Source organism: Lasioglossum baleicum, unplaced genomic scaffold (assembly GCF_051020765.1).
Source record: "Lasioglossum baleicum unplaced genomic scaffold, iyLasBale1 scaffold2026, whole genome shotgun sequence".
In the NCBI taxonomy this organism is placed as follows: domain Eukaryota; kingdom Metazoa; phylum Arthropoda; class Insecta; order Hymenoptera; family Halictidae; genus Lasioglossum; species Lasioglossum baleicum.
The window spans coordinates 1-10,919 of record NW_027471085.1 but is presented as its reverse complement, the minus strand read 5'-3'; the positions used below and the strand labels follow the sequence as shown (position 1 = coordinate 10,919).

Genomic DNA, 10,919 nt, shown 5'->3' with positions numbered 1-10,919 from the left:
TTAATTGTAAATATCCCATAATGCTATATATCCATCTTTTGCAGCTGTAGCCATTATAAATTTGTTATCATATGCTTTTATTCTTTGTGTAGAATAACTAATATCATGTATAGTATCTTTATGTTGATCTAAAACAGCTAATGGTTTTAAACTTTTCCTGGAAAATATTCTAACTCGACTGTCCCATCCTCCAACTGCCATAATTTTAGCATCAGATCTAATTGTTATTACAGAAGTGCCAGGATTTGTCAAAGTTATTTTATTCTTATTTTGTAATAAATGATTAACTGATAAATTAAATATCTAAAAATTAAAAATTTATGTCATTGTAAGAAAAAATAGTTTTAATTAGTTTTTAATTTATAAAAATACTTATCTAGCTTCTATGTTTTTCCATGTTTATTTTTTAATCTTTACCTGCATATTGTTAGTAGGACCTGCAATAGCACCTTTCAATAATGTACTATCAAAATCTAAAGACATTGGACATGTTTCTATTGTTAAAGAATTTAATATTCTACATTGTCGAATATCCCATAGGATTAATTTTCCTGCTTCATAACCAACCAAAACTAGTTTTTTATTTTTCAATGGTTTAATAGCCATTACTTCTCCTAGATTTTTAAAATCTGAAGAATTCAATTTTACTTCCACGTTATAAGTACTCGTAGTCAATATTCCAACACTGGATTTTTTAAGAGGTAAACATATTTCATTTTCAGAAAATACTTGAAACCTGTTATGAATATTTTAAATAATTATATATTGGTTGATAGAAATCAATTAAAGAAATGAAAATGAACTTTATTATAATATATTTTATATAAAATATAAAAGAAATAGTTTTCTATAAAATATTATGCTTAATATTTCGTGTATACCTGCAATAGTGATAAAAATCTATATTAATGAATTTATGCATAGTCCATTGAGATTCTGTTTTTTTATATGCTTTTATTAAACCAGACTTATGTTGTACAAACAAGTTGTCGTTACTTAAATTTTGTAAATTTAAGCAAGAATTCTGTTCTGATGTAATTTGACCTAGTTCTCTATTCGTCTTTAGTATAGAAAAATTATATAAGAAAATTTATTATATTTAATTTTATATTCAATTATAAACATAGAAAATGTCTAATAAAATATGAAAAGATGTATTAAAGTATTTTATTTACATATAAATCCCAAATGTGAACATTGCCTTTAGCAGTGCCTGCGTAAAGATGTTCTATGTTAGAGGTATTTTGAAAAAGAATACAATGTATACAACCCATTTCACCGCGGAAAAGATATTTTGGATCCGGAGGAAGTATTGCCATTGAAATAAATTTTGTATAAATTCACTGCTATATAATATAATGCAAATAAATATTTTCTTTATTTGCCTTTGTTTAGGAATATATACGAACAAAGAATATTTTTAAACGTAAGAATGTATTACTCACATTCTTATATCCTAAAATTGATGTGTATTTAAAAAAAATTAACTATGTATTATATTAATCGTTTAGTTATTTATTATATTAACAATAGGTTACACGATTAGAGGTAGTAAGGTTACCTAGCAGGTTCTGCTTCAGACGGGAATACTATTGGCAGGCCTGGAATTTATATATATAGGAATCGAAGGGTTCACTGCGAGAAATCTCGCTCTTCCTTCATTCTGATATCTCGATTCTTTAGCGTATTTTACTACACAGGTATTTGTAGGAATGTAGCAATGTAGATTGCATGGGAACGCTTGGGCCGTTCCCCGAAAACGCGCAATAATAAACAGCGGCCTCGGATTTGACTCAAGCCGAATATATATATTAATACAAGGATATTTAATTTATATATGTATAAATTAAATATAAAGATATATAATGTCATCGATATCTCGTGATGTCAGAGTTTGAATTACAGAGAATGATCGAGGAAAAGAGTATTCGATTGTCGTAAGAAAAAATTTAAAAAGAGTATCACTGTGCAGCGTAAGTAAGGATTTATAGAATAACCTACTCTTATGGCGATTGAGCATGCACAAGTTGCATCTATTAATAAATGTATATGGTCTGGTCGAATAACATGTAAAAGCAGATGTCACACGATTTTTTACGAAGAGATAAGGAAAAAGTAAATACAGTTTTTTAATTTGTGGCTTCGTTCTCGAGAAAATTGAGTTTGAAAATTAATTTTCAAGAAAACCAATGACAGCATTGCTGAAACTGCCGTTCTCGGTGTCAAATACACGTACTTGCCTAATTATCGATGATTCGGCAACGTATTTTGGTTTATATATATCTATAAATATTGGCAGTTTCAGAAAATTCCCATTTTCTTATAATTATTGAAACATTGCTATAATATCTTTTTCTCGACATCTCTCTTTAATTTCCACAATTGACCAGTTTTAAAAGCGAACTGCAGTTCCCGATAAAGCGACGTGAGTGAGTGACGCTTAGCGGCAATACCCGGGATCTCGATGAGTTTTGGCGGAATAAACAAAGAAGAACCATATTTATAAAGGGCAGCTCGAGAAGAGGACAGGAGACAGTTTGATATGAGAGGCGAGAATGAAGTGCGGTAAAAAGAGAGAATATTGTATTGAACGAAGCAAAGTATAATTGGCCACCGAATGATAGACTTACTTTAACGCGGCCATATTTTCCCCACGCCTCACAAAATTAAATCTCCTCGTTTTTATCGATAATACTATTGTGCTCATAGGAGATTAACTTAGTGTTACATCAATCAACCATCAATCTCCATTTTACTTTTTAGAAAAATACAAATTAGATTTAATAACAAAAATTATCATATTATTGACATTAGTGAAATTATTTCATATAATTATTAATAATATATTGTCCGTTTATTATCATTGCATAAATTCGTATCGTATATCAACATATAATTGGTCTTTTTTACAGTAAAGTGCATCAAATAATTTATCGTTAATTCAAACAAATTAAAAATCTATAACAAATAATTTGAATCTTATTAAGGACCAATTCATTAATGATATGTGTATATGTATATTGCAATACATTTACCGCACATCCAGTAAAGATCTCCTTAAAATTTCGATTTAATCGATCAACTAAAACACGAAACATGCTATCAGCCAGTTCAAAAAATACGATTTAAAAAAAAAGCGCGTTTAACCACTTGCGCTGGAAAAAAATTCATCGACGCGTCTACCAGCACGGTCCAGTGTAACTCGCTGGGAGGTGTCATAAAGTGTTTGATGCCTCACTTTTGCTTTCCATTTTAGAATATGGGTTAAATATTGATAACTGTACACTATGCAGTGCAATGATGATCTGTGCTCTGGCAACAATCCCACCTGACGTGCCACGCACGTCGTTTTTGTTTCTATAACAATCGCATGACGATATACATATCACGTCGTTGGCGATTCTGTGACAAAAGCATTACGACGTGCGTGGCACATCTTTCCAGCGCAAGTAGTTCAAGTTTTTGTTATTCATTGTACAATAGCTGTATGCGGCACTAGCTAATTCTGCTAATTTTACGAATTGGTACAAATCCTTGTATATAGACATTTTCGGAAAAATATACTTTGAGAAAATGATAAAAACAGACATTAAGCCAGATTACAAGACTACCCTCTTAAATCATTTTTGTATAAAATACTGATTTAAAAAATAAAAAATGATTTTACTTTATTTGTATTAAAATCATGGTAAAGAGCCAAATATACTTCGGAAATTGTAAGAAAGTATTTACTAAAGGGAAATGAAGAACACAATTTTAAATTCTTTTATATATAAGTTTATCTCAAATTTATTTATGTGTTACGTATATATTATGTATACATGTATTACTTATAAATTTAGTAATGTTATATTACTGCTAAACTATGGGGTATTAATAAATTCATAAAATTACGATAATAATAATAAACAGTACAGCGAGGAATTTTAGATTATTAAAAATATTAGGGTTAAAGAATTTATTTCCGTTACTTCTTTTTTATCGTTAATATTTTAAAGTGAGGAAATTAAAAATTTAGAGGATATTATTAAATTTAAAGATATTAAAGAATACTGTTAAACGATATAAATTTTTTTGATTCCATCCATTTTTACATTTGATTTGAAATAAGTTATAAAATATTACAATTAAAAAATTGTAAAAATGCATGCTATTAAATATTTTCTTTCTGCTTGTTATTGGACACAATTTTTTTCAATTATTCACAAGATACTTACAGTTACAATAGAAAAAAAATAAAAATTTAACAATAAATATAAATGATTAAAAGAAAAAGTATATGAGTAACCTATTACTAACAATTGTGTAAGAAACAAATGTTTTAGAAAATTATATAAAATCTATTATATTTCACAGTTAAAAACACGTGTTTCTGATACCTCTTTTAAATGAAGATAATATTATTAGTAAATCTTTGTATTACCACCTAATGTATAGTACAGTAAAAGTTTATATAGTCGCTTTCGTGACGTCATGTTCAGTTAAGCTTCATTGTCAATTGGAAATGTGAGGGATGGTGATGATTGGTTATGGGAACTGCTGGCTTCTAACAAAACATCTGCTTAGTGTTAACACGTTGAGTGCCGCGCCAGAAATCCAGATTAAACCGCGTCACCTGTTATTCGGGTGACGCTTATTTGAGTGCTTACAAGGTAGATTGGTAGGTATTTCGAAAGTTATTTCACAAAATATGAGACGATTGAATTGTCATAAACTTGTTTTTAAAAAATTATTTCGATAGAATGTTTTAAAACAGTCCATACAAAGTTGAGGTTGATCAGGGCAATCTGCTCAAAAAGTTGTGGTTCCTTTAATATTTGCTCGTGCCTTTAATGGGTCTGTATGGAGTCCTTTATTTTTATAGAAATAGAATTATTTTATAGGAAAGATTATCTGCAAGTTGTAGACATTCGTTGTATGCCAATCCGTTTCTCTAATCCCGTCAGCAGACTTTCCAGAGTAACTTTTCATTGACCACGTATATTCTTCGCTTGAGTATTTATAATTCCGTATTTATGTGCCTTATTCGGTATATACAATTTAAAAATGTGTCCCCCGCGCCATGGAATCAACGTTTCGTCGATGACAATGTTTACCCCAGGTGCGAACGTTTCTTGATATTTTTCCTGAAGTTTATCAAAAAGCTGAACCATTTTTCCAAGTCGATTTTCAGGGTCAGTAGACATTATCTGCAAAATGAAAGTTTCTAAATAGTAATTGAAATCTGTTTCGTGACATAATAGAACGAGGTAAAGGAAAATTATATAATGGGCTTTTCGATTAATAATTAGATACAAGGTTTGCTTTTACTGCTGGAAAATCGTGGAGAAAGAATAAAAGCTTCCTTCGAACCGATATAGAAGAGAATCAAAGTCATTCCGATAGATAAAAGTAGTCACTACCCCCGGCAATGATCTTAAAAGAAACTTGCCGATGTCGTAGTGTTCGAACTTCAGTCTGAAGAGCGCGCTGTATAGGATCGTGCGTGACCTGACGGAGATCTTATAAAGCAGCGTGGCAGTCAACGTGTTAACAGTTTATTGGAACAATGAAAGAAGATTAACGAACGATGCCGAAGGTGCTCCTCGTAATGTCCATAACTTGAAGATTTTGTTACAATTTTTAGAATGACTATTATCAGTTTAATAATTATCTTAACTGCATGCTTTTTCAAAATTGTTCTGTTCTTCAGTGGTAGGTCATATTTATCGTTATATTTTCTATATTGTTTTAACATGGGGGTTATGTGACAGCTTATTTTCGATTAAAACATTATACTTAAATGTGTTATTGCAATCTGGTTTATTATAATGTTATTGACAATCTTATTAGTATATATAAAAAATCATTAATAGTTACATAGTTCTTACAATGATTAAAAATTTTTTTTTTTTTCGTTATTAGCGTATGTTATTTATTACTATAATTAGTCAGTCTATTATTTAGTTTTATTTTTCAATTTTTTAATTAAAATTTGGCAATGTATTTAATATTATAATCAATAATCATAATGTTATATCATTAAAATGAATCTGTATTTTTTTTTCTATTCAATTTTCTAGCAATATCACGAAATTTTTTAATTTCAATAATATCCATTGTTCTTCTTAGGATCACTGACTCTTCTCTTTATTATACCAAAGGATATTAGAATGGCTAATGCTTCTCGTATTAATAAAGTAACTGCCATCATAAAAGATCTCTCTGAAGATGCAGCATTAGATTTTTATTTTGAGCGTGAGTTAGTATGTTGGTCAGACAGCGGATTAGAAATAATTCAGTGTATTCAAACAAATGGCACCCACACTGGTGAAAGAACAATTGTGGTAAATTCCAGTTTAATTTTTCCTGACGGTTTGGCTTGTGATTGATATACAGGAAAATTATATTGGACAGATAGAGAGAAAAATAGAATAGAAGTGACTAGCATTGATGGATGTCACAGAAAAGTTCTTTTTTGGACAGATATATATCAGCCAAGAGCCAATGCCCTAGTACCAATGAGAAGTATATTATTCTGGACTGATTGCAGATCCATTGACAAGGAAAGTGATTATTTCTGATGATATATTTGGGCCAAATGGTTTAACAGTGGATTATGAAAATGAGTTGACTCATTAGATAAATGGAAGACTTAAATTTATTGCAGTAATGGATTATTATAGGAAAAATAGGAGAAAAGTAATAGAACAAGGATTAGACTATCCATTTACAGTAACATTTGTTGATTATAGATTATATTGGACTGATTGGAAAACATGGTGTGTACATTCGTATGATGTTCGACAAAATCAAGCACATCCTAGAGAATTATTACATGGAGAATATATACCTGGTGACATAGAAGTGTGGGTTTGGCTCTTGGAATTGCTCAATCGAATTGAAGTATAGTGTGGATAGAGCGCATAAACTTATAGGTGGAGAAAAAGAAGTTATTGTTGATCAAGTTCTAGATGGTATGGATTTAAATGCAGTGCATTTAGGAAAAGTTAATGGTACAAACCCTTATGTTAAAAGTAATGGTGGTTGTAGTCATTTATGTTTAAATCAACCAGAAAAAATTTGTTTGTGCATGTCAAATTGGATACAAGTTAACTAAAGATAAAAAGACTTGTGTTGTCCCAAATGCATTTATGTTATTTGCAAGAAAAGAAAATATTGGTAGAATCAGCATTGAAAATACAAATAATGATAATATTATTCCACTAACTGGTGTTAAAGATGCAAGGTAAAACATATATTAATGTAGAACAAATTATTAATTTTATATTTCATATTATTTTGTTAATATCACATTCCTGTGTTTAAATTTCTTATATAAAGATTATATATAAATATTTATTATTATTAGTATATTTTATCCCTGGTAGCGCCTTATACTTTTAATATAGTGGACAATCGCATTTATTGGACAGATGTTAAATTAAAAATAATTACAAGAGCTTTCATAAATGGATCTGACATACAAAGAGTTGCTGATCTTGGTTTAGAAACATCTGAAGGATTAGCAATAGATTGGATTGCTCTTAATTTGTACTTGAGTAATACAGGGACTCGAAGAATAGAAATGGTTCGGTTAAAAGGATGTAGTCAAAAAGTTCTTGTTTGGAGTAACATTGTTGAACCTAGATGTTTGGCTCTTGATTCTAATAGAGGGTAATTATATTTGTTGACTTTTTACTGTATCTTATGTTTAAAACAATAACAATTAATTTAGTTTAACTCTAATTCTAAATAAAAAGCAGTATTAGAATAAATATAATTACAAATTTTCATACATATGTAACTAATAATATTAAAAATTATGTAAGGTTTAAACTTCTTTTTATCAAGGAAATTTTGGTAATATAGAAGAATAAAGCAGTATGCAGATCGTATAAGAAAAAATAAAAATAAAAATTTTGATTAAATTATAATTCATTAAGAATGAGAAACAATTATGTTCAGTTCAATCTGTTGACAACCAATCATACGAAACATGATCATAAAAAATAAAAGTAATAGAAATGATTTGGAAATCTTATCCAGTAGTTATATATAGAATAGTGTTAAATATGAATAAAATAAAATACCTTTTAGTTCATTAAATTTTTAATATTGCAATATTTCTCTAGTCATTTGTACGGGACAGAATGGGGGAATTCAGGAAGTATAGAAAGATCATAATTAGATGGTACTCATCGTGAGGTAATACTTGAGGTAATACATGAGGTAACATCCTGCTCGTTATAATTTAGCAGAGGATAATAAAACTTGTAATAGTTAGTATATTTAAGTTTAACGAATTTTATTCCAATTTTATTGATGTTTAATTAAGCTATTGTACCTTAAAGTTTTTCAGTTATATTGTGCTGGTGTTGTATGACGTATATGTATGGATTATTAAATTTCTTATATATTTCATTGTTTATGTCATGTTTCTTGATTTACATACTGTGTTAAATTTGATAGATCATTGCATTAATCGACTTTCAATTTATGTACATATAACATTCTATCCCATAGCAAATTCAGTTTTTGATTTACTATGCTCATAGTAAGGTGATCTTTCAGTAATGAACCATAATGTACACAGAGTTAACTCTAGTAGATTTGATAAGAAAAAGAGCATTTTAAAAGTGTGAGGAATAAGAACTAATTTATGGATGTTAAGTTCAATAATTTAACTGGTCATGATACAGGCCCATAAAGGATCTTATACAGTGATTTGGAAATTTTTTATACATTTCATTTTGGGTTAGGTTAGGTTAGAAGATACATGAAAGGATACATTGTACGAGAAACTGTTAAAATATGAAGCAATGTTCTATTACCTCATGTGCTATTTCAAACATAACATCTAAGATAAATATATTTGTTATATATAATATCTATTGCTTAAATTTGCATTATAGATATTTACATTTATGTATAAGTCTATATTCACAGTAATCTGTCTATATTTACAAAATATTTTATAAAAATTAGAATTTTGTGATTAATAATAATTTTGTACTGGTGTCGTGAATAATGTTTAGCTAAATTTTTATTGGATCCTATTATTTTGTTCTTGTATTAAACTTTGTGTTAAATCCAACACTATATGAAGTAATACTGAAATTAAAAAATTTATGCTCTTAAATATCATATACAACTTGGATATAATTACATTAAGTAATTATATAAATATCTTGTATAAAGATATAGACAGTCTAAAATAAATTAATGATAGAATATTAATGTTTGTGTTGTTTGAAAATATAAGAACATATTTATAGTAAAAGTTTTCCATAAAGTAAGCAGTAAATGTAGTAGCTTTTCTTGAACTTATTATTTTATTGAGTATGTTCTATCTATATTATTCAGTGCATTAAAATGTCAAATAAGTGTCCTAGATGGGCCTTATTTCTATTATTATTTATATTTAATTAATGTTATTTATTTTTATTTTGAAAAGTAATTTAAATATACAAAATGTTACTTAACTTGCTTTACTTCATATATTAATAGTTTACAAACTCAATATTTTCAACTAATTATTAATTTACTTGAGTATCTATATTTGTGTATTACATTATAATATGTATAATACGTAAACATTAATCAATTTAAATATAATAATTTATTGCTTTTCTTGCAGCACCGAAAAATTTTATGATGTATAGTTTACGCAATGCAATATATCACTTTCTTCCTGATACAAATGACTGCCCAGATGTAGACCTCCGAATTCAAGGTTTAAAACATGTACGATCTATAGAATTTGATCCTGTAACTCAACACATTTATTGGATAGATGGACGAACATTATTAGAAGAACTTTAGATAATAAAACACACTCCAGTATAATGATTTCTGGAAATTCTGAACATCCAGTGGATCTTGCTTTAGATATATTAGGAAGACTGCTGCTTTGGTCATGGGCCATGAATGATGCAATCAATGTTACAAAACATGATAATGGTTCTGCTTTAGGTGTTGTAGTCAAAGGTGATGGAGAGAAACCAAGAAATATTGCAATACATTCAGGAAAAAGATTATTTTTTAGACAGATATTGGAAGGAAAATGAGGGTAATGCGCAGTAAAATGGATGGAAAAGAAAGAGTCGTGATAGCAACTGATCTTGAACAACCAACAAACATCGCAGTAGATGCAATTTCAAATGTTGGATATGGGACACATGGACATCAGATTGAATGTGCTGATTTTGATGGAAGTAGCAGAAGAATTTTAGTTTCTCCCATTGAACAGGGACCAACTGTTTATTTATCTGTCTTTTCTGACTTTATTTATTGGTTTGATAGAGAAACATCAAGTTCAGAACATATTAATAAGTCTGGAAATGGAAGAAAAACAATTATGAATAAAGTATTTACAGATTTAATTATTATTAATACTATATGATTTTTAGCTTTTGACATACAAGTTGTTTGAGAAAAAGTTTTTTTTTGTATGAATACTGTTTTTAGGTTTGTATTTAATATTGTCCTAATCTAAAAATACACATATGTTATAGTGTATAAGAAATTAATTCTTTAAGGTTCATATTTACAACCAAAATATATCAAACTCTGTATTACAAATTAAAAATAGGTAGAAGAATTGAGAATTATTTCTAACGAGAATAAAATCAAAATAAGTAATGAACTATGATAATTAAATAAACTAAGAGCACTTAAAATGTATATTCGAAGAGAAAAAACATTTTTTAAATTTTTATTATGAGATTAAGAAATACTTATTGCATTTATTTGTACTTTTATGCATTAATTAATCAAAATATGAAAATGAATAAGTTACAGTTTTTAAATAATTACATAAAGTAATGCTGGTCCTGCAATTTATAACTTCGGACTGTGCCATACAACATTTAGGATATTTAGTAAATGGAATTCAAAATTATTTTATATATAAAATGTACAATGTGCCGTGTGGAAGA

The 10,919-nt window shown here is 28.3% G+C and overlaps 1 protein-coding gene and 1 pseudogene across 1 annotated transcript; one reads left to right on the top strand and one right to left on the bottom strand.

Moving 5' to 3' along the window:
• LOC143221179 (guanine nucleotide-binding protein subunit beta-like protein 1) lies at positions 1 to 1,319 on the bottom strand. Its single transcript, XM_076446682.1, has 4 exons — positions 1,176 to 1,319; positions 882 to 1,060; positions 418 to 736; positions 1 to 303 (listed from the first exon to the last, which is right to left on the bottom strand). The coding sequence occupies exons 1-4, from the start codon at positions 1,317 to 1,319 to the stop codon at positions 1 to 3; spliced, it is 945 nt and encodes a 314-aa protein (XP_076302797.1).
• Positions 1,320 to 5,627: 4,308 nt separating this feature from the next.
• LOC143221176 (low-density lipoprotein receptor-related protein 6-like) lies at positions 5,628 to 10,384 on the top strand (annotated as a pseudogene).
• Positions 10,385 to 10,919: the final 535 nt, after the last annotated feature.

Excerpts from the sequence above, each read along its gene's own strand:
- LOC143221179 (XM_076446682.1), bottom strand. The coding sequence starts at position 1,319 with ATGGCAATACTTCCTCCGGATCCAAAATATCTTTTCCGCGGTGAAATG. Across the intron at positions 1,061-1,175 it reads TTCACATTTGGGATTTATAT|ACGAATAGAGAACTAGGTCA; the intron begins GTAAATAAAATA and ends TCTATACTAAAG. Across the intron at positions 737-881 it reads GATTTTTATCACTATTGCAG|GTTTCAAGTATTTTCTGAAA; the intron begins GTATACACGAAA and ends TATTCATAACAG.